The sequence below is a fragment of the Apostichopus japonicus genome, chromosome 8, assembly GCF_037975245.1.
Source record: "Apostichopus japonicus isolate 1M-3 chromosome 8, ASM3797524v1, whole genome shotgun sequence".
Lineage (NCBI taxonomy): Eukaryota > Metazoa > Echinodermata > Holothuroidea > Aspidochirotida > Stichopodidae > Apostichopus > Apostichopus japonicus.
The window spans coordinates 33943854-33971246 of NC_092568.1; the positions used below are offsets into that span (position 1 = coordinate 33943854).

At 38.2% G+C, this 27393-nt stretch overlaps 1 protein-coding gene across 7 annotated transcripts in view; it reads left to right on the forward strand.

Annotated features, from left to right (window-relative positions):
- The window catches only part of LOC139971695 (uncharacterized), a 38212-nt gene extending 10819 nt beyond the window's left edge, over positions 1–27393 (forward strand). For 4 of the 7 annotated variants that reach the window (XM_071978399.1, XM_071978393.1, XM_071978397.1 and 1 more), the window contains 9 exons: positions 506–602; positions 2421–2483; positions 3689–3759; positions 14185–14239; positions 14867–14925; positions 16330–16363; positions 17117–17526; positions 21425–21643; positions 23499–27393. In XM_071978399.1, the coding sequence (XP_071834500.1) occupies positions 506–602; positions 2421–2483; positions 3689–3759; positions 14185–14239; positions 14867–14925; positions 16330–16363; positions 17117–17526; positions 21425–21643; positions 23499–23516 (1026 nt within the window). In that variant the 3' untranslated portion in view covers positions 23517–27393. The remainder of the gene's footprint in view (positions 1–505; positions 603–2420; positions 2484–3688; positions 3760–14184; positions 14240–14866; positions 14926–16329; positions 16364–17116; positions 17527–21424; positions 21644–23498) is intronic. The other 3 variants (XM_071978400.1, XM_071978398.1, XM_071978394.1) reach the window with 2 other exon arrangements.

Genomic DNA, 27393 nt, shown 5'->3' on the forward strand with positions numbered 1-27393 from the left:
CCTCTGATAAATGGTAACATTTGATTTTAAATGATGCATCATGTAGACATGTCTACGCTGTATGTTTACAAATGGAGGGAATGCTCCTTGAAGTTCGAGAACAATCTTCGTACAAAGTCAATGGGATTTTACATGTGTTATACTGATCCTCCTAGCATACAGTCAACTCATTGGAGAAGTCCCATTGACTTTATGTGTGAAAGTAAAAAGATCATCGAAGAGCAAGGTTCTTGGACAATCGAACAAAATCTCTATAAGTTTGTTGGGTGACACTATAGAATTTAGTGTACTACCACTCGAAATATACAGCACTGAAAGATAGGCAGGGCACAGACAGCAAAACAACAAGGGCATGACGGTAACTTTTGTCTTGATAGTATTTGATTAAGAGATCTGTTACATCCACAAAGATCTTCAACCTATTGCAGTTTAATAGTTATTGCTTTTTAATGTAGTAGCTCATAATATGCACATAACTCTCACTTCATTTCTACATTTTGTAAAGGAGTCATCAATACGCAGCAATTCGTTGACTTCATCTGTGTCAGGAGACAAGAACATTGTCTTAAGCAACTGCAACGTCAACTTTAATATTCAAGAAAGTGAGTATTATATTATACTACTGCAGATTTAATTTTTTCTTAAATTAATGTAGCCTGTTGATTTGTTGAACATGCACACATACTTGATTGGATTAGAATGTTGCAATGTAGCCACTTGCTAAATAATGCACGTGCTTAAAAACCTTCTGGCTAAAATGATAATTCAAGAAATAACCTTCGATGTAAGTTCAGGCCTAGTTAGCCACTTGAGATGAGTGTGAACATGCATACTGTTCATACATATATACATACAAATGAACATAATATTGACTGTATTAGCTCAAAAAATGTGCTTTAATACAGTTTCCACATGTGATGCAAATTTACTTCCAGCACTTTCACAGTAACTCAAAAAGTGCAGGTTGGTTGAACTTACAGTAAGAGTAACTGCAAAACTCAAACTCTTGGGTCTGCAATGGAGAGGCTGTGTTGAATCAAACGGAATATTGCTTATCCCTTCTCGACCTCTTATGTATGATACGAAGTACTTATATGCAAATCCATTGCCATTGACGGACAGAGACTCAGTTGAGACAAGAACATTCAAACGTACTATGAATATGATTGTGATTTCCCAGGTCCATTGTGTTTACATAATGAAAAACTTGGTTTGATATCATACACACTAGAACACTGTGCTGAAGGCCATTTGGGAACCTTGATATGCCTTTAGTAAAGTTATACATGTGCATGTAGGTCAAGCTGATTGGTTTATGACTTTCACTTTACATTTGCAACTTACAGTTACCAACATTGAAGAGGCCTAGGTCTGCAGTAGGTGTTTGGTCATTCTAGGCTTCCATAGATTGTCCAGAGGGTTATAGTTATTTCTTATAATTGCCAATACCAAGTTGCCAATACCAAGTTAATGAACTGATTAGTAACAAGGTCACATACCCTATATAACTGGGTCCAACCACTGTCTGTACCCATTATTTAGTATAAATCTATCAAAAGTTCCACTTAGCAATTAATTTTGTGATATATACCAGATGACCTGTAGCTTGTCAAAATATTTCCCACTGCATTTAAGCAATCTCAGTAGCTGCTGTTAGTCCATAATAACAAATCTTAAAGGGATTTGCATAAGGAATTGGAATAAAAATTCTATACTGTAAAGTCCTTACAAGTGAATTGAATGGTTGATGCTTTGTCAACATGATAACTGATACTTTTCTTTATGCGTCGCGGCATAAGTCACTAGATAATCCTCTTCATTTTGGTGAGCACAAGTTCATGAATATTAATATGTTTGGATTACCACACTGAAAATGTTTAGGCATGTTTAGGCATCATAACCACTAAACGTTTTTCGTTTTTCTGGTTACTTTTGTCATGTAGTGGACGTAGTTGATAGTCTGGCGTGTCTATTTTGGTGGCCAATCACATGTCCTGGGTGCAAGTCTGGCAATGGGAGGGATGTTGAACAAAATGGAGGCGCACCTAGCTTCCAAACACAGATTTTGGTGGGAGAGATTCTAGTAGAAAGATTCTGCTAATCTGGTATAGAGGGAAATGTAGTATGAACCAGAGAGACACTTGTACAAATTTTGTTAGTAGCAGTGTTAGCTGTTTGTCAGTTTACACCTCCTACTTCTGGACAAGCAGAATCATTGAAGACAGGCCTCTGCTGGCGCATTTGAGGGAAAAGTAAAGTTACAATTATTTGAGGGAATTGGATCCCAAAATTTGGTATGCCACAGTTTTTATTAGGTATACATTGACTTAACTTTTGTAATGAGATGTAAGTAGTGTCTGCAAATTAATGACAAAATCTCTTGGCCTTACCTTTATCGTATTTTCTCTAATAACCATTAGACAAAGAACTAACACCTTCTACTTCTTTGGGACAAGCAGGATCATCGAAGGCAGGTAATGTTGGTAAGTTTGAGGACAAAGGATGGGTAAGAAACAGTGCAGGTGAAAACTTTAGCTTGAAAACCAGAATTTTAGCTATCAAGTTGTAGCTAGGGCAGTTTTATTTTGGTGGGCATGCAATTAAAGTTCTGTTTAAAGTTGTTATCTCAGCAGACATGCCTTGGTAGGGCAGCTAGTGCCAATGGAAGTTCCTGTGTTTACAGTTTTTTAGGGTTAAGGAACCCAGAATTTCAAACCATTTTGCAATTTGATAAAATATGCAAGTGCAGCAATCATCTTATCATAGGTCCTTTATAAGTTCTGCTCAGGACAGTATATCCCACAATCAAGTCTACAGTAGTCTACATTGAGAGACTTACCATTTGCAAGTAAGCAATTATCGAACAAGAAATATGTATGGTATACAGGCTCAAATTTAGAGATTGTCCGAGATGACCAAAAAAATCATGTTGTTCAACCTTAATAATGAGCCCTGGGTATGTGGCCATTGTAGAATGGTCTGCTACATTGCTATACAACATGTATGTTATACCAAACATACCCGGAGGTCGGGATTTGACTGATAGATGTACTTAACATATTCTGGAAAGTGGTATATAACCAGATACCTATCAACAATTGCACATACATTGTGACAAGTGTTTGGAATTCACAAGTACTTCTGGTAGTGATAATGGGATCTCAGAGGTCTAAAAAATTGTGGTTGTACCAAAATATTAGATGTATATCCTTGGAAAGTTCTTCATTCTTGTGGTTTGAGGACCCACTAAGAATACTGCATCAATTTGAATTATTTGGAAGGTTATTCAAAGCTGTGTTGGCTGATGTTTTGGACTCGTAATTAATAGTTTATTTCATGACTGTCTCAGTAGAAATCTTCAATTTAAAGAAATAAGGTTACATAGTGAGCTATAGGTGCAAGCCTACTGTACCTACGAGAAGCTAACTTGCAAAAATTGTTAAGGGTACACCATCTAATTCAACAACTTCCTATCCTAATTTTGCCATGACCTACAAGCATTAATCTGCTTTTGTTTAACAGATCCAGTTAAAGAGTTTTTGTTACTGTTGTTACTGTTATTTGTTTAATTAAAAAAACACTTATTTTGTGCTTGTAACTTAAGGCAATGAAAATTTGTTAGCATCTAAAGTGAAAACAAATGTAATGATCTATTGATCCAGGCAAATATGTTTAATTTTATTTACAGTTAAGCAACCTAAAAGAAGAGCACCTTTAAGAAAAGAAGATGAGGTGACTCCAAGGAAAAAGAAGAGAGTGGTAAGTATTTTGTAGTACTTTTGTGAGATTTCAGAAATTTCAGTATCCTTGGTTGATAATTAGTCTTCACGCTTTCTAGTCACTTCGCCCAACAACCATTTCGCCCAACTGCCATTTCGCCCAACCAGCCTGGTCATTTCGCTCAACCAGCCTGGTCATTTCGCCCAACCAGCATGGTCATTTCGCCCAACCATCATAGTCATTTCGCCCAACCAGCATGGTCATTTCGCCTAACCGTGTTGGTCATTTCGCCCAACCTTGTTTTTACTAATTCAGTCAGAATAATATTACTTTTTCTATTCCACTAGTTCAATTTGATTTAGGCCTATTTTGGGTTAGGTTACTTCGTAATAGGTATATAAAAAAGTGAGGTCCGCTCGATATCGATCGGAGTCTGAGCAGTTATTTCGGGTATAACGGGAGGATTACACTACTTTAGGCGTTTACGCATACAATGGAAGTTTATATTATTATATAAACACAGGGGAATCGGTCTTCATAAAAACCTATCAAACCTAACCCCTAAAACACTGATCCATCCTACCGACTAACAATTCCCGAACTTTTCCTTATCAAATTGAAAAAAAAAATATATAAAACCCGTCCGTAATATTGAATTACTATATTTAATCAATGTAACCACTTTATCAATGTAACCACATATGTAATCACATATGTAATCAATTTAACCGCGACTTCAAGTTTCCTTAATACTCGGTTCGTATCCCGTAACGTTAACAATTCCCGAACGTTTACTATCAAACCTATCAAACCTAACCCCTAAAACACTGATCCGTCCTCAAGATTCCTTAATATTTGGTTTGTATCCCGTAAAGTTAAAAATTCCCGAACGTTTCCTTACTAAAGTTATACAAAGTAAAGGACTTCAAGTTTCCTTAATATTCCTTAATATTCGAACTTTTACTATCAAACCTAACCCCTAACACACTGATCAATCCTCAAGTTTCCTTGATATTCGGTTCGTATCCTGTAACGTTAACAATTCCCGAACGTTTCCTTTTGAAATATCATATTTAATCAAGGTTGGGCGAAATGACCAGACTGGTTGGGCGAAATGACCAGGCTGGTTGGGCGAAATGACCAGGCTGGTTGGGCGAAATGACCAGGCTGGATGGGCGAAATGACCAGGCTGGTTGGGCGAAATGGTAAGGTTGGGCGAAATGGCAGTTGGGCGAAATGGTTGTTGGGCGAAGTGTCCTGCTTACGTCTTCACAACTTTAATTTCTTATCATGAATCATAGTTGTTCTCAAATGCTTCTGGCTGCCGATTATTACTTGATAATGATCCAAGTCAAATACTTTCTAAGGCACTTCAAACTGAAGTTCATATCATCACTTGATCACACCTTACAGTATAATCATAAAAATAGCATAATAACAAACTGCTTGAAGTATTTTCAAGATAACCAAGATTACATGATCATTTCAAGAATAAGAAAAAACAAAAAATAAATTGGTGATGTAGTCCAAGCATGACATACTGTACAGTAACCATATTGCACAATGCACGCACCCATCCCAATAAAGTCACAGTTATAAACTGTTAAAATGTACAATTACACAGTAACATTGGAACCCTTTGGAACCCAAGTTCAAATAGTCGCAACAATGTCATGATTCAAAGCAGAGAACTTTCAAATAACAGCTCAGCCCTTAATATTACAACATTCATTTAGAATTTTTTAAAGTTCCCTGCAATGTACCAAATATGAATATTAATAAGTTGGGAACAGCCTGATGAAAAAGGACATGGGTTGTTTTCCTTGTTGGTAAATGCTATAACTCTGTGAACTTATAAACCTTTTCCTGTTTAAGCTCTTTGAATGCATTTAATAGAATCTTAAGTATAACATTCCAGTGAAAAGTTATGTAAAAAACCATAAATTAATGATACATAAGATATGGCATAAACAAATGACAGTATGGGAACAGCATGACGGTAACAGTATGACCAAAGACTTGACATGATAGGGATATGCAACGTAAAGAAGGTTATGTACCACAGCTGAAATGTTAATGCTACAAGTGAGAATACATATGAGTAATGTAGAATTGTTACCGTCCCCTGGAGGGGAGAGAGTAGACAGACAAATATAAATTGTATCTGATAAAATGGCGTTGCTGTATTCTCAACCAGCAGCGTGCCCAGCCCCCGCAGTAAACAAACTGACAGATTGGAATCTGCTAACTTCTGACAACCTGAATCGATGCGAACGCAGTCGTATAAATGACGATAATACTGCCAATTGGAAAATGACATGTTTTTTTGTAGGGGGCATAATTCATACCTGTCACACTCTCCCCTCCTTAAAAGAAGTCGTCCTCGACCTCGTAGAACTTTTGGGTACTGAACAGAAAAGAAAGTGATAAATAGAAAATGAAATACGAAATACGTTCAACAAAGTTGTATCTCCTCTTCTTTTGTTTTTGAATACGTTCCTTTCTCACTTGACTACTGATTTAACTTGTTTTTTTTTTTTTCTGCATGCCTACAAATTCCACAATTCTGGACTATTAACACAGTGCCACCAACAGATTCTAGAAGGGAGATTCCCTATGTCTCACTACAAAACAGTGGCCACCTATTTTGCTGCGGTTAAAAGATTGTTCTTTAGCAACTGAACTCTGCTTGGTTTAATTAAATTTCCATTATAAGATAGGCACTTAGTTTGCACACCCCATTAAACTAGCTTGGGCATTGGTACTATCTCCTTTGTCTCTACTCACTCTTTTTTACCAATCTAGTATAATCCAGTTAGAGTTTTGAACCCATCTTTCCTGTAGAGTCATTTGCAGTAAAATATATTTTTAAGCAGATAACAATCAATATCCCTCTGAATTCTCAGATTTACTAAAATTTAAACAATGTCCTGTTTTAACCAAATTATAGGGAGTCTACTTGCAGTTTTAACCAGTTCCCCTCAACAGTCGCCTACCACACTGGTTGATATATCTGTGGATGGTACATCTCGTGCATCTGCGGTTGGCGCAGCTGGGTAAAAATCGGACCACCTGATGCATTATATGGCGGGACGGGGGGCGGATACCACCCTGGTCCTTGATATATGGGTGGAGCTGGTTGCCACGGAATCCTGTCCTCTGGTTTGATATAATGCTCTATCTGTCCATTATATTCTGTTCGTCGTTCAACATCAGGTAATGTAGACATGTTCCCATTGTGGGCAATCCTCCACAAACTGTGCCCTTTGTCTTGGCTTTGGCCTGTGAGTTTGGGACCTCCTATCCTTCGCCGGTCTCTCGGGTGTAAACAGTTCACACGACAGGAGCATATTACGATGCACTGTTTTCTGTCTTCCAATGCCATCTTCTGGAGCAACATCATATACTGGTAGGTCTGGTGAGTGTCTTTTCACCACACAATATACTTTGTCTTCCCAGAACGAGCCAAGTTTGTTAGGACCTTCAGACCTGCCAACATTCCGGACAAGAACTCTGTTGCCTGGTTCAAGAGGTGCGGGCAGCTTGCCTTTGTCATAGTACCTCTTACCTTTCTGTGAGTTCTTCACGGCAGCTCTTTTAGCCAGTTCATAAGCTTCCTTCATAGCGGTTTTCCAGTGTTGTGCAAATTTCACTGGGTCACCCTGAGAATCCTGTTGATTTCCCAGACCAAAGGCAAGGTCAATTGGAAGACGAGGATGTCGACCAAACATGAGGTACATTGGTGAAAACCCTGTTGCTTCACTTCTTGTGGCATTATAGGCATGTACCACCTTTTGCAAATTATCACTCCATCTACTCTTTTTGCTCTCTGCCAATGTCCTCAACATGCCCAACAGTGTCCTGTTAAACCTCTCAGCTTTCCCATTACATTCTGGGTGATATGGTGTTGTTTTCGAATCTTTCACCCCTGAAAGTTCCTGCAGACGATGGAAAAGTTTGTTTTGGAATTCTCCCCCCTGATCATGGAATATTCGTTTAGGGAATCCAAACCTCATCACAAAGTTGTTGAAAACACAATCTGCAGCGGTCTTTGCCATCTTATTCCTAGTGGGGTAGGCCTGTGCAAACCTTGTAAAGTGGTCTACAATGACCAAAATGTATTCATGGCCTCCAGCACTCCTCTCAAGATGCAGAAAATCAATGGAGACTAATTCCAAGGGCTCTGATGTTACAATAGGCACTAATGGTGCTTTAAGGGGACGGGCTGGCTTTTTCTGACACAGACATCTGCACTTCTTCTTTATGAAGGTTTCCACGTCCCGTTCCATGTTTGGCCAATAGAACCGTTGTCTAGCAAGATCCATTACTCTGTCCATGCCTAAATGCCCCATTTCTATGTGAAGGTCATTGTACACTCTGTCTCTGAAAGTAGCAGGTAACACCAGTTGATGGCGAGTTGGTGTGCCTCGGTACAACAAGCCATTGTCCCCTATACTGAGTCTGTTCCATTCTCTCAGCATTGCACGGGTGGAAACTGACTCCTTCTTCCAATCCACCGTATTTGGTCGTTGACCCTTTCCTTTCAATTTTATGACCCTTCCAATGGCTTCATCAGCAAGTTGTGCCTCCAGTATTTCCTCTTTACTGATTTGGTACATTGTGCTCGGTGGTTGCTCAATATCTCCTGCTCCGTCTGGATCTCCTGTGACAGCCATCACCCAGGGACACTGTTCACCCTGAGCTTGAGCCTGCACAGCGGCTCCTATTGCCTGGACTGCACACAAGTTGACTTCTTCTGAGCACTCATCGATGAAATTCGCTATCTGTAGTGGCATTCTCGATAGTGTGTCTGCATCAGAATTATTTCGCCCCGGACGATATTTGATAGAGAAATGAAAATCTGCCAGCTCTGCAACCCATCTCTGGCCAGTAGCATTTAGTTTTGCTGATGACAGCACATAGGTCAGAGGATTGTTGTCGGTGTAAACTTGGAATGATGGGGCATAGAACAGGTAGTCCCTGAATATCTCAGTAATTGACCATTTCAATGCCAAGAATTCCAATTTTCCCGAATGGAGGTGGTAGTTCTGCTCTGCTGGTGACAAGCACCTGGATGCATATGAGATAACCCTTAGTTTACCACTTTGTCTTTGGTAGAGAACTGCCCCGAGGCCTTCCTGGGAGGCGTCAGTGTGTACAACAAACGGTTGGTCATATTCAGGAAATGCCATGACTGGAGGTTGGGCTAGTTTATTACCAACATCTCAATGATCTCTTGATGTATGGCTGTCCATTCTACTTGAGTCTTTGAAGGAAGTTGTCCCATTCTTCTTTTACCCTTGCCTTTCTTTCCTGGGGGAGATAAGAGATCATATAAAGGTTTAGCCAGTCGTGAAAAATCCTGGATGTAGCGTCGGTAATATCCAATAAATTCCATTAGTTTTCTCACATCACCAACAGTCCTTGGTGAAGTTTCCTTCAGAGCCTGTAGTGCTGCAGTGTCACTTGGATCAGCCATGTGCCCTTCTGAGGTAATTACACGCCCTAAGTAACGGACTTGCTGCTTGAACAGTTTGCATTTGGCAGTCTTTAATTTCATTCCATGTTCCTGCACTCTCCGAAGGACTTGTCTCAGCCTTAATAGATGTTGAGTGAAGGTCTCCCCATAGACCAAGATGTCATCTAAATAGGTAACACATATCTCGTTGTTGAGATCTCCAAGGCATGCCTCCATACATCTCTGGAACGCTGCTGGTGCGTTCTTCAATCCAAATGGAATTCTAACCCATTCGTACAAACCCCAAGGGGTGATGAAGGCAGTAAGATGTTGGCTTGGTTCATCCACGAACCCTTGGTGGTATGCCTTACCCTAATCCAGTGTAGAAAACCATCGGTTAACCCACCCAAGGAATCTAATATATCCTGCACCCTTGGTATAGGTTGTCTGTCTGCAATCGTTTTCAAATTAAGTTGCCTAAAATCAATGCACAATCTAAGAGTTCCATCTTTCTTTCGAACACACACCATGGGGGAAGAATACGATGACTGTGATTTCTTCACCCATCCCCTACTGATGAGATCCTTCACATACTCCTTTACCTCTTTATAGAGTGGTGGAGGGACTGAAATGTATGATTTCTGGACTGGTACATCATCATCTAACTGTATTTTCATCTTCAAAGTAGGTATGGTGCCAAGGTCATCATCATTTCTGGCAAAAGCATGGCATTCCTCAGTTAGCATTTGCTTGGCCAACCGCCTCTGTTCACTCGTCAGGTCGGACAGATCTACACTTGGTAGCCAATCTCCCCTTTCGCTAGTTGCCCCATTTTCTAAGATGCCAGCTTTTACTCCTCTTACACCAGCTCTTGTGTTGACCCCTGATGACAGACCTTGTAGGAATTCTCCTAGGAGAACAGTTCTGATGCTGCATATGTATCCCACACAGAGTCGACCTGGCAAGATCACATCTCTTGAACTGTTGTTGGTAACTGGTATCTCTAAACGGCAACAGTTCCCACGATTCACAGTCACCAGCGTTGGGTGGCAAACAATGCCCTCTGGAAGATAGTGGTCTCCATCTGGTTCAAACAAGGCTGCAGATTCCTCCTTGGCATGAGCATGGGTTACGCACTGCATAAGAATTGTCTCTCCTGCCCTTATCTTGGTCACACTTCTAATCGTTTTGACCACACTGACTTCCTCAGGGTCTGGACTCTGCAGAACTCCAATCAATTTGTTAAGCTGTACCTCATTCATTTGTGGCAACAAGGTGGAAAAATATTTCTGAGCAGTTCTTTCAGGCCTATCCTGTGCCATCTCCTCTATGACATTGTAACCGATGATTGGGTTGTCTAGGGATTCTCCCGTCACCAACATTGGTACGCTAATCCCATTGTCTCCCTCTACAGCTTCATGGGGGGTACAGAAAGCTACCTCGATCCATCCCTGGTACCCGATTGGAGTGCCCGTGGCGGTGTTCAGGCATAGCCCCTCACTATCCAGCAGCTCCTCAATTGGTCTCAATGGGACAGTGGGCATACACTGCTTTAGCCATTCCTCGGAGATCAAAGAAACCTGGGCTCCTGTGTCCCATAAGGCTGTAGTCGGCATACCATTCAGTGTACAATGAACTAAACATTTTTTCCTACCAGTTGTGCCATTTTCTTTCTTTTCTTGGTACTCTCTAACCTCCAAGTGGCACTAACTGGCATGTTAGATCTCTTATCTGATGGCTGGGACTCTGATCTGGTACTGGTCACTCGATATCCCGCTCGGGTGGCCTTCGCCCGTTTCCCAGATTTCTGCCTTGTTTGCAGCCTCTCTGGAAGTGGTCATCACTACCACACTTAAAACAATGAGTGCACTCCCTTCCTTTACCACGATCAACACACCTTTTACAACCCCATTCTCTGGTTGGCCTTTGTGACTTCTCACGAGTTGGAACCTGCTGAAGGGCACTGATTTCTGCCCTTATTATTTCCCTTACCCCTGCTTGAATGTCCTCCAATGAGACTGGGTTTGTGTCCCTCTCAGTGGGTTTGTTCTTGTCAGTCCTTCTAGGTGGGGTGGCCTCTTCCTCAGTAGGTAAAGTCACTTGATTGATTTTCAGCTTCCGCATCTTATGATATCGTTCAGCCTCCTGGCCCACACATAGGGACAGACTCTCTAACAGCTCTTCATCAGTGGTAGTTGGGTTTCTTAGGAGGGGTTGCATCTGTTGCCGAACATACTCGCTCTGGAGGCCTGTGAAAAGTGTGTGGAGGAACATTTGTTTAACCTGCTTGGGACCGTACACCACGCCTGTCCCTGCCTCCTGGGATGCGAACACTACCTTTTGCCTCAAATCCATGGCTCGAAGAACAAATGAGTGGGCTGTTTCTTTTGGTCCTTGAACTGCAGTTGATAGTTCATGGAACACAGTAGTTGCTTCCTTCTCCTGGAAGTGGGCCCGAAGGATTCTTTGTAGTTCAGGGAGGGTGATGTCTGCTCTACCTTCAAGGTAGTTACGAAGACGGGAACCTGGAACAACCGCCCTTAAAACTCCATCAATGATTTCGTCTGTGCTAAAACCCTTCCTGGATCCACTCTCTATCTGCCGGGCCAAGCTGGCAAAGTTGAGCCTGTCTTTCTGCCCTGGCTCTCCTATCTGGCCAGATATCTTAAACTCCCTTTTCCAAGGTATGTTTCCTACTGTGCTCGGTATACGGTGGTTTGTACCTTCAACAGGAGGTAGGTGGCTAACCTCTGTAGAACTTGCAGGGCTCCCTTCCACGGGCACTTCTGTCTGCAACCTGAAGCTATCTAATTTGACCCTCAAGGTATTTAGCAGAAGCCTGTTATCCTCTGTTTGCTCATCAAAGGCCTCACTATATAGGTAACAGTTGACTAATCTTAATAAGGATGGAAGGCCTTTACCGTCAAGCTTGGCTTTTCTGACTTCAGGAAGGTTAAGCAGTTCACCCACAATTAAGACTTGCTCCTCAGTGCACTGCTGTATGGCCAACTGGACTTCTTGGACCACTTCCTCAATCTCTGGAGTAGCCATGGTACTTGACTGGGTAACCTCTTCACCAGCTGCCTTAACATGTCGTTTCTTTGTACATCTACTTTGGGCTTAGTTGCTGCCTGTTAGTTCTTTTCGATGATGCGCCCTCTAAATGGGATTGATGAACCCATCTAGCACACCATCCGGGTGGTGCCTCCAAAATGTTACCGTCCCCTGGAGGGGAGAGAGTAGACAGACAAATATAAATTGTATCTGATAAAATGGCGTTGCTGTATTCTCAACCAGCAGCGTGCCCAGCCCCAGCAGTAAACAAACTGACAGATTGGAATCTGCTAACTTCTGACAACCTGAATCGATGCAAACGCAGTCGTATAAATGACGATAATACTGCCAATTGGAAAATGACATGTTTTTTTGTAGGGGGCATAATTCATACCTGTCACAGAATGTCTTTAACGTAGCATATTTGTGTTGGTGTAAAAATTTGTGTGTTAAAGAAATAAACTTGATAACAATGCCATTCAATTAATTCATCTCATTCATCAGGTATAATACTGATAATTGTCTTTATCTTTCCCTTGTGTGCTTTTAATATTGCAAGAAACAGGGGTACCCCTGCATACTTAGTTACATTGCAGTTGGAACCTGAGCATATTTCATCCATGTAAATAGTGATAAATAGAGCCGATAGAGGACCCCCTTTAGGAACCCCAATTTTAATATCTGATTTGGAGGAAAATCCCTTCTGTAATTTCAGTTGCCTTAAGTTGGCTACACCAGTCTTGTAGGAAGTTTACAGGCCAGTCAATAAGCTACAGTTCTTCAATAAAGCTACTGTACATACAGTAGGTCTTGAATTAAGCAAAAAAGCAAGACCGTGTTAACAGTGCTTGAAAAATCTAAGAAAAGGACTTTTGGCAATGTTGTGTCCTTCTGATTAAGCCCCTAACTATTTCATGTACAAGTGTAAGTATGGCATCAGAGCATAAGCACCATTGTGGTAGGCAATATTTATATTGCCAAATTTCGATGATAAACTGCATTATAAACGGGAGAAGAATTTTCTGCATGCGATTAATCCCAATACTTGAAATGTCTATAGGTCTGTAGTCATTGACAGAAGTGGGATTACTGTACCTGTTTGCGCATGGTGTCGTTTCCAGGAAGATGGAATAAGACTTTCATTGACAGTTCCTTGGAACAATATTTGAAACCCCACTACAAGATGTTGAAATCTGAGGCAGCTCCACGTTTAACAAGACTAAAATATTTCTTAACTTCCTCCTTTTCTAACACTGCAAGTAATCATTCCTTCTGGTAGGATCATATTTACATTCTTAATACCAACAATGTTAAAACTTCCATAACCATGTTCATTTAACTCAACTCCAAGTTCACTTGATATAATACTTTATGATGATCTCCGGGTCTGCTTATTCATGTATATTAGATCCTCCTGCAAGCAGGAACTCTCTAAGAAGCCATCATTGGCTTATCAAAGCCGCAAGCTAACCGAAGTCATTCTCTTAGATTCATATTTGACGTCCATGATTATGAATTGTCAACAACTCTGTAACTGGACGGCATACATTACTCTTGTAGTGACTCCAACTCGGGACCTTATGATTGTAAGGCACCGGCTTTAACCACTGAGCTAACGCTCAGATTTTAATAGACTCCACAGAGAATTTGAATTTGATGTTCTATTTTGTGCACATGCTTATTGACTTCTCTTTGTAATCTGTTTCTCTTTTTTGCTGTATAACAAGTTTAATTTGATTGACTTTCTAGATTAACATCATACTTAATTTCTTTTTGTTACATAGCTTAAATGGGAGGGTACATTATATTACACGCTCAAATGAGTTCCCTTATACTCTACCTTTTCGTACTTGAGTTATACAAGTTTATTGTCATTTTGTTTGGATTTGAATTTTGGAAGACTGTTAACAACCAAGACAAATCTGCCTCCCCTTTTTCTTGCTTCATTCAAGGGATCAGATAAACCCTCAGACAAAGGAAGAAAGATGTCAGAGGAAACACTTCCAGGTGAGATGTTTATTCATAAGTATCAATTTACACCTTGAGCTTGGCCTTTTAGCCATTAATAAGAAATCTTTCAGTGTGTCACTAGCTTTGCTTGGGGTCCTTTTAGAAGGTAGGTTGAGCAACCATGTTAGGGGCTTACTACTGGACTAATAAACCTGAGAACTAAAGTTAAATGCTGCAGAGAACTGGTGGGTTTTGTGGGTTCTGTGGCTCCTGAGGGTTTCAAACTTTAAATGGGGGATATGGAGTCCTGTAATATCAGAGCATTGTTTTATTCAAACATAAATCAACTGAAGCAATGAATTCACTGAGTGACCCAAAGGAACAATATGTAAAGTTTGGAAGTTTAGTTATTGACCTATTTGTGATAGGCTATTCCAACATAACAGATGGACAATGCATGTGTAGAACTGTTTCATCTTTACTTTCTTGTATAAGGGTAGCATTTCCATTTTTGTATTGAGAGCTGGTACATCTTAACGTGTTGCTGCCTGCAGATTTTGTTAAGCTTTCAAATGTGGTCTGCTAGATAAATATTGTGTCCACTCTTGTTTAAATTAAAGAGATGTTAATGTGATGAAGTGTGTTTTGAGAGGAAACACTTAATTATTTATTTTTACTTTTCAGGAACATCTGGATCTGCTGGAAAGTCTGGCAGAGGCAAAAAATCATCTGGAAAAACAAAGGTAGATTTAGTTTGGGAATTATATCTTATTGGAAGGATAGGTTAAGTAATCTAAATATGGCAGATCAACAATTGTTGCTAAAATCCTTTTATGTTTAGTAGTGTCTTGACATATTGAGGATTGTGTATTTACAGCATGAAATAATAGACAAACCATAGTGGCAACATGCTGGGCAGTAAATGAAATGGACTGCTCCATTATAAGGGATGGGGAGATGCACTTAGATTTGTTAATCGAATGACAATAGGTGAACACCAGGCGTTGATAGTGAGCAGTTAATTATCATAGATCAACATTCAAAAGGAGAAGAAAGAAACAGCTTCAGGCAGTAATAATCACATCACTACATTAAACCAGGGATCAGGTGAATCTCTACCAAAGTGGATGTTCTAAGAAGGCCATTAAATAAAGACCAATCATACTTCTAGGCAGTTAGGAGAGAGCAACTTCATAAAATTTCAACAACAGCAATTAGTGCATCTTCTCTTAAAGGATGATTCAGTGTTTGAAGTCTCAAACACTGTTTTATCCTATCAGGGCAGTTTCTGCCGTGCATTCACTATGTCAGTAAATTATAGTACGTCTGGTTTGATCCGAATTGATCAAGCATTAACGGTATTAAATGTGTGATTGATTTACGGCAAATTTGTAATGGATTGCTGGTCCAAAATAAACAAGTTTCCAACTTTAGCAATGGCATTGTGGACAGGAGAAATAACTTGACTGTACTTAATACCTATTTAGTTTAAGTTAGTTGTGGGTGCGTGAAGGGCAGCCGGAAGGCTAAATATATATAGCTTTCACTCCTTTATCTCAAGTTGGAGAGTAAATTAATTGCTCTATCCATAATGGTAATGAAAAACTGGCAATCCCAATGAAACATATAGGGACTTCCTTGAAAGGCAAATACACAGACCCAAAGATTATCATTGTTTGCATTTAATACAATATTAGTCTTTGCAGTTATTCATAGTTTACATTAACATGGAAAATTCTCTAACACGCTTTCCTTAGAATTCTTATAGATTTTGTTTGTAGTGTGAAAGACATTTCTGTTACTTTTTAGCTACTAAAAGCCAAATGTTAGCAAGTGATCAAAATAATTCCTTTTTTCAACAGCATAGGTGTAAATATAAGCTAGGCTTGCTTCATTATTGATATTATTCATAACAAAACAAAAGTCATTAAGCCTATACGAGGTTTGTAAAGATTTGATATGTTCCATTTAAATGGAATGACAATAGGTTCTTGTGAGCGGCTGTGAATCTGCTGGATTACAAACTGAATCAAAGTACAATATAACAATTATCCATATATATATGTATTCAAATATTGATAAATGTATTTTCAGTTCTTTTGAGATTCATGTTCTTAATGTTAGATATGTTTTGTTTCTTCCCGTAGACATCAGACACTGATAAAGAAAATAAACCCAAAGGTGAGCAGTTGCTTTCCAAGTCTCGTTTTTTACATAATTTACAACTATGTTAATTTTAATCTTGGTTTATAAGACAAGATCATACCTGTTCTTGTTGTTGATCAAATACAGTTCAGACTATTACCAATTAATGCACCTTGATGTACAAAAAATGCATATAATGCTCAGATTGATAACTGACCAGAATTACACAACACTGTGACATACATTATTCCTACTACAGTAGGTACTAACCAAATAAAGTATTGTTTGCAGTATTACTGTATGCACTGTTATGCTGAAAGCCTGATGCAATGTTAATTTATTTCATACAATTAAACTGCAGATTGTGATGTTCACATTATGCTATTACGTAATTTTGCTTTGAAACAAAATGGTCTTACTTGCAATAACGATGACCTGGTGAAATTATATGGGAGTGTCCTTGCTTGATAAATTGCTAGCTTGGTTTGAGTAATACCAAACACTTTTGGGAAGCTTTTGGAAATTGTTGGCCAAATTGTGACAGACAACTCATTTAATTATGCCAAATGAATGGAGCAACTTCATGTAGACCCAGCAGACTTGTCCTGAAGACGTCACATGCCACCTGCTTTTCCAATGGTAGGTGACAGTAGGTTATCTAAAAAATGACACAAAATTGGAAAGTACCAGTCCTTTAAAATATTTGAAAGCAGAGGACACTGGTATTCCTGTTTTGACTTACAGAAGACCTTACCTGGGTATGATGGTGTTGGTCAATTTTCATTTCAGTACCATGTTCAAAGTTGTCTACCCTGTTCAAGAATGTTAAGAAATCATACCCGCTGATCAGAGTAAAGACTTATGATGTTGAGGTTCAAAGCAGCCAACGGAGAGACACAAAGAAATGGATACCTGGAAGATTCAGAGTCATGGACTCTTCAGGCTGGGCCTATCTAATCGTGATTGGCAAAGCAAAAGGAAAAATATTCAAGAAAGGGGAAAGTATCGAAATAACAGATGTGACGGCCAAAAACAAGGACACGATAATGTGTAATGCAGACTCAGTCAAGTCATCATCAGAGCCAGTTCAGATGTCGGACTGTATTGTTGACAAAATGAAACAAGGAGAAAAGTTTACCCCACTGAAGGAGATTCGGAAAGGTAAACTTATCGAGAAAACCAAAGTTTTTATTGAAGAGGTAAGTTAATTCACCTTTCCAAGTAATCAATAGTAAAGGGTTTATATTTCGAAGAGTGACAGTATATAGTGTTCCTTATCACTTTTCATATGCATACTAACTTTAATAGCTTGAGATATTTGGTATTAACTGATCATAGAAGCAAAATCTTTCCTCTTGCATAATATTTTATACAATAAACTTGTCAAAAGTGTCATTGGAAATGGAAGATTTTGTGGTTCGTTCTTCTGCTCACATGGTAAACATGGTATTGACTCTCGAAAGTTCGGAATGAACTTCATTCTTGATATCTTTGAATTGAATTTATTTTTCTACATTCCATTATTTTACATTTTGAACAGTTTAGGATAAATATAGATGGTATCAAATACAGTAAACAGTAAATATAGAGTATTGAAATAATATATATGTGAGATGGAAGTAGAGGAACCAGAAATAAGTGGATACTTTTCTGGTCTGGTCCCTTTGTAACAAAGAAAGTGCAAAATACAACACCACCCCCCGTCCCCCTCCCCCAAAAAATCCAACAAAGTCAAAATCTTATCTGAATCTAGCTTAGTGAGTACAAGGCAAAATGTTATGGTAGTGGTCAAGTCCGTAAATGGGGCAAACTCTTAAAGACATTGTCAACACAACTACAAAACTAAAGCTTGTATGAATGTCATACATGCAGGGTTAGTTAGGGATACTTTGCGTGCAAATTGAATAAGTTAGGGAGTATATTCTAAAGTGTGCAAAGTTTGACGGCTCCCAAGTTTTCACTTATTAAATACTACGGTTTCTGTATACAAAACTGGACTACATCAGTGTACTTTCATAGCAGTTTGATAATTTTGCATAGCATTTTGCAATGTGACACTGGATATTAAGTATTCCCTCTAACTACGTACAAGAATACTATCAAGTTTTGTGGAGGACAAACAGCATTTGAGGTCACCAAATGTTGGTTAACTGCTTTTTGTAAACATGGTAACTCCAACATTAAACCTAGCTTGCATGAACTTGAGGATTCAATTTGGTAAACTGCTTGTACGAGAATCCTGTTGGTAGGTGTGGGATTCAAAGGTCATCTGATGTCAGCAAGCATAGTATGAAAATTTTGTCTTATAAAGTTACAAAAATGAAGCTTGGATGAAATTCATACTTGGGGTGTCATGCTTCAAATAGGTGTAGGGTCAAGGTTATTTGAGGTCAAAATAGGTCAAAGTATGAAAATTGTATCAGTACAATGATTCAAATTTAGCTGTGATGATCTATATACTTAATATGTAGAATTACCCTTACCTAACACGAATATATTCGATAAGTATTCTATAAGTATTCAAAGATTTCCTTAGTATTCAGAAAATCTACCATATAACACACAGTACAAAATAAGTATTCGAATACTAATACAAATAACTATAAGCCTTCGTCAGAGCCGAATTATGTAAATGTGTTAAGTATTCGAATACCTGTTAGGTATTCGAATAGGTATTCGAATAGGTATTCGAGTAGCTTTTGGAATAGCTATTTGAATACTTAGCTCATTTACATATAAGTATTCGCTCATTTAAATAATTCGGCTCTGACGAATACTTATAGTTATTCGAATACTTATTCGCTAGTATTCGAATACTTGTATGCTAATTAGTTATGTTATGAAGGCTTAACAGGTTTCTGAATACTTACTTGAATACTTATTGAATACTTGTATGCTAATTAGTTCCAAGTAAGGAGAGTTAGGAATTTGGCCAGCTTGTTGTCCTAGCTTCTTGATTAAATCTGCTATTAAAAGTTGAATAACATTCACAAGGAATAAATATCTATTTGAAATGGAGTATTAAGCACAGAATACTAAAACAGTAGGTCTTATGAATATAATCGATGAAATTTTGGAAACGCTTCAGCTATTAAATCCTCTGCGGTATATTTCAAATATTTTTGCGCTGTTCAAAGTGTAAGGGTGTTAGCCACTGAAAAAAATGTTTGTTCTTGATCAGAGAACTCTGGGTTTGGTTGGAAGACCAAACACAGAGCAGATACATCAAAACTGGAAAACTCAACCGGATTGGATCAAAAGAAATTATAATTATGAATAACAAACAATATTCAGCTGATCTGGGCCCAGTCAAAGAATTAAATAAAATAACTTACAGTCGTGAGGTCACACCCAAATGTTAAAGTAAATACACTTAATTTAAAAGTCTGTTCTGGTGAGTTGGCCTGCTGGTGACATCAAGTATTCTACGACATCAGATATTCCACAACATCAGAAATAGTTAAACACAATAAATGGTATTATGAATGTCCGATCCCAACAAAGTATTATCCTTCAATTTATAAGCAATGGTGTCGCATGGTATCCTTCAGTAAAATAATGTCAATATCCTCTGTAGTAAAATAATGTCCTTTATAAGAAATGGTGTCCCGGAATATACTTTATTGTAAAATAATATCCTTTATAATAAAATAGTGTCCCAGACTGTCAGTTGAATATCACAACTTCCATAAAATGATAAGGACTACAGTAACTTGAACTATGTAAATTAAGGTTTAAAACAAACTATCCAGCCATTAAAACTATCTTTCTCTTCTTTTGCAACTGCCTTGCTCAGATACTTATAGCCAACTGCCTAACTCCTTATACCCCTCACAAAACTCCCTTTGTTACTAAAATATACACACACAGACCCCATTTCCTGTGAGAGCTAATTTCCAGGAAGAACAAGATAGTTGCCTAGCAACCTAGAAGAGGTAGAAGTATAGATGTTTTAATCCACAAGACAACATACAAATATACTGTACAAATGTATAGCCCCTCTGTTCAGTGCACAATGCACCTAATAAACAAGTAAAACTATGGTACAAAACAAAACTTTATGTAAGAGCTAACCATCTTACAAAAGGAAATAAGTATTCAAGTAGGCATTCAATGAAATAGGTGTTCGAATACTTATTGGAATAGCTATATTTAGCATTCTCTAAGCATTCGAAGGGAAGAAGTATTCGAATACCTATTGGAATAGTTATTTTAAGTATTCAATTAGTTATTCTAAAGTCTGAATGCTTAAATTTTTGAAATACCAACTATATAGCTATTCGAATACTTAGCGAATACTTAGCGAATACTTAATAGTTATTCGTGTTGGGTAAGGGTACTGAAGTACAAAAAGCTTTGCTTCTTTGAAGTTCAAAGGTCATTTGAGGTCTAAGAAATCAAAAGATGAAAATCTTACAGAGTGCAAATACTTTGCTGATCACCTGAATTCAGAAATTGTCAAATCTTGACTGCAGTGCTACATTGAATATTTTCATATGTAATGTGGCAAGGGATTACAATTGGCCTCCTGATTTCATGTATATAATAGCTTCCTACAATCAATGGTCTATGGTCAGATTTCTCATATTAAGCAGACTGTTCACTGATTATTATAAAAATCAGCCTGATTCTGAATACCAAACAAGTTATTGGTGAGGCAACAGAACTGAAGTCACCTGTGGCATGCCTGAGAACCTTTTAGACTTACAATACCAATAGCTACCATCCTGCAACTTCCAAGTTTGTTATGTAAATCTCCTCTAGTAAAAAATTTTGAAGATGTAACTTCCCTTTCAGACAGCAGAGGTCAAGTCCTTAATTAGCAGAAAGATGTGATGAAAGGTAGTTCTACTGTAATTAGAACACCACCTGTTCATTAAAGACAAATACCAACCTGTCTACTAAGTTAGCTTTGGAAATATGAACACATTTTGAAAACATTTTGTGCAAAAATTTCCAAGGCTAACTTAGTAGACATGTTGGTATTTGTCAAGGAAATAACAGGTGGTTTTCTAATTAGAACTTAAAGCATGATGTCCTTTCATCACATCTTTCTGCAAATTTCTAATTATTAATTTTTGCAATTGTAACTTTCAGGTTGGTGAACTACAGAAAAGGCACAACTCTGGTGAACCCTATGACTTCAGAGAATTAAAAGTGAAGGCCACAAGGAGGGCAAAGGGTGTTGAAACTTTGGAAGCATACGATTTACCAGCAAAATTTAAATACAAAGTAGGACAAGAAGTTAAAGTTGCATCTGTTAAATACCATAAAATCAAAAAGAAGTTTCAGACATGGGGTGATTGTCTGGTCGAAGTAAGTACACACATTAAAAATAATACTGATTTTGTGAATGAATGAATCTGTAGTAACATTGCAGTATAGGGCTGCACAAACTTCAAGCTGATGTTTCCTCCCCTTCATCAGACTTGGCTACTTCATGTTGAGTTTCTTCTATGCAATTGTGTAGAAGTGTAAGAAGCTCTGCAAATGGATATGATGTGCAGCATGAATTGATAGCAAATAATGTAGTCAAATTATCAAGGCAAACCTTCACGTTGTTTTTCTTTCTTAGTTTTATAGCATTCATACAATAGGTTCCGTTTGCCACAAGTACCATAGAAAGTGCAATTTTACTACTGGTTATATTCACTATTTCAAAATATACTATTACTTTAGTAAGCACAAACCATGCAAAAACATAGATATTTGAATATTTGTAGGTCTAAGAAACTGCACAAATTGAGACATGCACAACTTAACCTAGTCCCACTCATTATCTCATATAGTATAACACTGACCTTGGTATACTTCTTAGAAAACAACAATTTTGTTGAAAAATAAAGAGAGTGTCCATATATATATTTACTCTAAATCACTTTATTGTTCAAATTTGAACAGATGATTTGCTTGTGATTGGTAAGATGAAGAGCAGCAGAACAGGTTTACAATACACAGTATTAGTTGCTCATCTTGTATCTAATCGTCTCAATATAACATTTACAATGACAAGCAATAGCTCATGAGCAAGAACGAGCAAATCCTTGGGCATATAGGCTACATATAATTTACTGAAATAAGTACCGAAGTTTTTCATATGCAATCAGTATGTGGGTACATATCTTGTGAGTAGATTTTCTCGCGAGAAGACTTAACTATGATTGACATATAGTAAGAGCAAGTTTCTTGCGAGAAGATATCTCCCAAGTAGAATTTCTTGGGAGATCGGATTGAGTAGATTTTAGCTATGAGCAAGTCTCACATGAGCAAACAGTCTAATATCGCTCTCGAGTAAATAGATTTTGAGAAGATCTCTAGTGATAGGGCTCTCTTGAGTATAGTGACTCATGAGAATATCTCTTGTGAGAAATATCTGGGTCTTACACTGAATACAACGCATTTCTTGCTATCACTCAATTAAATTAGTAGATCTTTAACATTTTTCCAACCAAATACGTAGCCAAAATATGGTTCATTTTGCCTTAAATTTACATTCTGATATCTTATCCGTTTGCTGGGTGCCTTCTTCTCTCTGCGCACATGTGTTAAAATCATTACAAGCATGTATGCTACTCTCACATGAACTTTTCCAACGCTAAAACATATCAGCTGATGAAATCAGCTGTCTATAGTGATTGGATGAATAGTTATGTTTGGCTTATTTAAGAACATGGAAAAACACAAAGCTACCAGCTAGGCACATGAAGCCAGAGACTGGGTCAAATTAAGAGGCCATTTAATGGCCTCTAAATTTGACCCTGTCTCTATGCTCAAGCCATTCACCTTCTTTTTCTGGAAACAAAAGAAAATACAAAAATAATACAGAAATCTCTTCATTAACCAAAAACATTTTCGTAACAATAATGTGGGTTAGCAGCCCACGTCCTTTATGTATGGAGTGTACTGTGTCAAAGATTTATGAATACATGTGGAATACAGAATATGCTATTAAGGTTACATCATTCATAACCTCATGAATTTGAAGCCTGCTGGCAGTAGTCATGTGTGCATATGACCATGAGTGAAACAATCTTTTGCCATGTTGTGTTCAGTACATATCTGTCTACATCCTTGACTGATGCCTTGAAAACAAGTGTGACTCTTCATAATTTGTGTCTTTGCGTTGTAATATAATTTATGTTCTTTTTATATTCTCGTCTTATCTTTACAGAAGTTAAGCGATCTTTAAGGAGCCACAGGACTGCGTTGAATAGAAAAGATTCTGAAGGATATAACTACTGTGAAGCGTATTCTAGTTATTGTTATTGTAAAGCGTATTCTAGTTATTGTCATTATGACGTCACCCATGGCTCGCGCATTGATGGTTTGCGCTGTGGTGTGGCGGGATATAAATCACGCACTATTAGAAGCGTATCTTTTGTTTTAAATGATTCAGGGTTGGAAGACAGCCAAACTGGTTCAAATTGGTTGAGTGCCCATTTGCATATGCTCATCTGCATATCAGGTTGGCACTCAACCAATCAAGAGTTTGGTAAGGGGTGAGTTAAAAGCTTGCACCAATCGGGTTTAAGGGCAGAGCGTGTGCCCTGTGCAACGCGTCTTAATTTGTTATTTTGGAATCAGGGGTTTAAGTGTTTCTTAAAGATTTATCGAGGAGTTGAAGTTTATCATCCGAAGTCTACGGACATAGAAAAGTAGGCTCCGTTATTTATATTTACGTCTGTAGAGTTCGGGCTCTTTACACTTTAATTATCCAAAGTTACAAGTTACAGTTTTACTCAGAATCAATAAAAGAAGACATATATTATGCAGTACCCGCTTTTCCTGTTTATTTCACGTTTCACGCTTGGATCTACGGTATCAGTGTAAGGCCCGGCTTACCGTTCCCGAACTACCTAAAATAAGCCTTACACTACTGTAATTAAGTGGACAATTTTGTAATTCTATGCACCCTCAAGGGTGTTACAACTTTTGCTAGTCTGATGCTTGTGAACAAGGTTCCATTTTGTTCAACTATTAAGTTTCAATTATTTTGAGAAAGGGTAGCAGGCATAGTCATTTCTCCTCAGCTGTCCATCATGGCAGGATCTTGCTGCTGGAGGCTCCAGGATATGGCCTCGTAATCCGCTTATTTTCTATCTTTTCTAAATATTTGAGTTGTTAATCTCTCATGCACTGTAATATTATCTATACTCGATGGTGACGAGATGAGGTACTCTCGTATGTGTGGATCTCTCACGTTGTCACTTCTTAAGTCTCAGACAATAGACCAATGGTTTGATCTAAGATGGGGGCTGACTAGTAAGCCTATGGTATGCTGTGGTGAAGAGCCAACCAAATTAGCATTGCGAGATGTCCATGATCGCACCATGCATATTCTGTTCCGCGAGCGATGAAGTTATACTTTCCGTGAGCGAACAGTTACTCGAGTAAGATAATTAAAAGAATATTTCACAAATGTTGAATGATCATACATTGTGTAACCTTAACTATGATCTGATTGTACTAATACTGTTATTGCAAGAAGGTTAGGCTTGGCTTTAGGAGAGTATCTTAATGATGAAAGACGCATTTTTAATTGAAAAACGAGTCAAAGCTTTTTGGTAAAAGTCCATGATGAAATTTTTACACATCGAGAACATAATGTGTTTAGAGTCTTTAAGCAGACAATGATGTGAGAATAGTATGGGACATCGTGGATAATTCTGATAATCTTTGTCTGTAAGAGATTAGCATGACTGAGAGGTTAGCATGACTGAATACAATATTTCTACTCTAAACTAAATCTTTAAAATATTGTTTTTTTTTTAAACTTAAAATGAAAATAAAGGTTTTAAAGCGTATTTTTGAAAAATAAACAGCTGTTTTAAATAAAAAGTTTAAGGTTGTGGAAATTTCACAAATTTTAGAACTATTGTCGATCATCGGATAAAAAGCATGTGAATATAAAGTGTATAGAAACGTTTCTGGAGTTGAAGAGCAAGATGCATTTAAAAGGTTAAACATTGAAATCACCAGCTATTTTTCTAGACAATAGATAATATTATCATGAAAGGAATTGAAATGGCATTGGGAGGTTTGTAAACAACACCAATAATAATGTTACCATGATTCGCATTCAAGACTCCAATAAAGATAGTAATCGTTATACCCATAAACATGCAATTTAAATCATCTCTGATACTCATATTTATATTTTTCTTAACATAAATACGATGAATCTTATTGGCGCAATGAATGGGGAGGTGATATCATTTTTAGTCACGGGACTTCATCAAGTAGAGGGGTTTGTATTCTTGTGCGCCCTCTGTTAGAGGTGACCATTTTACACATTTCTGCATTTGCCAACGGCAGAAGTATTTTAAGCGAATTTAAAATATTCCACAGTATTCTCACTGGTTTGTATTTATGGTCCCAACTTTGATGATTTTGAATTTTTCATTGATATGTGTTCTAAACTCCATAATTTTTCATATGATTCTATAATTATTGGTGGGGATTTTAATTTTGTGTTTAATCTGGCTATCGGTAAATCAGGAGGGAATCCTAGGACATATTTTTTATTATAAATTAATCTTGCGCGCCAAAGGTGTTGCTTTTGTTTTGTATCACCACACTGGTACACATGTAGAGTAAAACTTTAAAAAAGAAAATATTGATGAATCTACTGGATAATGATTGTGCATTAGTCATTTGTATTAGTCAAGCACTCTTTGGACCGGGTAAGACGCATAATGGTACTCTTCAACAATGTCCATAGAATTCATATGACCCACTGGTTGGGTGGTCCGAGGCGTGCTGGTCTTGATTAGGGCCTAAAAGGAATTTTTTCAGGTCCCGTTACATTAATTGAAGAAATGATAAAGTAGTGTTCATTTGAATTGGTCAAGAACTCTTTGGACTGGGCAAGATGCATTATGGTACCCTTCTACATTGTCATTAGAGTTCATATGACCCATTGGTTGGGTGGTCCAAGGCGTGCTGGTCTTGGTTAGGGACTAAAGGGTTTTTATCAGCGTAGGTCCCGTTACATTCATTTAAGAAATGATGAAGTAGTGGTCATTTGAATTGGTCAAGCACTCTTTGGACCGGGCAAGACGCATTATGGCACTCTTCTACAATATCCTTAGAGTTCATGTTAACCATCGGTTTGGTGATCCAATGCGTGCTGCATGGATTTGGGCCCAAAACTTTTTCGTGGTCCCGTTACACTCATTAAAGAAGTAATAATTTAGTGGTCATTTAAATTGGTCAAGCACCCTTTGGACCGGGCAAGACACATAATGGTACTCTTCTACAATGTTCCTAGAGTTCATGTTACCCATCGGTTTGGTGATCCAAGGCGTGCTGCATAGATTAGGGCCCAAAGCTTTTTCTCGTGGTCTCGTTACACTCATTAAAGAAGTAATGATTTAGTGGTCATTTTAATTGGTCAAGCACTCTTTGGACCGGGCAAGACGCATTATGGTACTCTTCTACAATGTCTTTAGAGTTCATATGACTCATTGGTTGGGTGGTCCAAGGCGTGCTGCATAGATTAGGGCCCAAAGCTTTTTTCGTGGTCCCGTTACACTCATTAAAGAAGTAATGATTTAGTGGTCATTTAAATTGGTCAAGCACTATTTGGACCGGGCAAGACGCATTATGGTACTCTTCTACAATGTCTTTAGAGTTCATATGACTCATTGGTTGGGTGGTCCAAGGCGTGCTGCATGGATTAGGGCCCAAATGTTTTTCATTCGTTGTCCCTTTACACAAATTTAATAAGTGATGATTTAGTTGTCATTTTAATTGGTCAAGCACTCTTTGGACCGGGCAAGATGCATTATGGTACTCTTCTATAATGTCTTTAGAGTTCATATGACACATTGGTTAGGTGGTCCAAGTCGTGCTGGTTTTGATTAGGGCCTTAAGGTGTTTTTCAGGTCCAGTTACTTTCATTAAAGAAGTGAATTATGTAGTGGTCATTTTAATTGGTCAAGCACTCTTAGGACCAGGCAAGACGCATTATGGTACTGTTCTAAATTGTCATTAGATTTCATATGATCCATTGGGTAGGTGGTCCAAGGCGTGCTGGATGTGCTTGGGGCCTAAAGGTTTTTTTC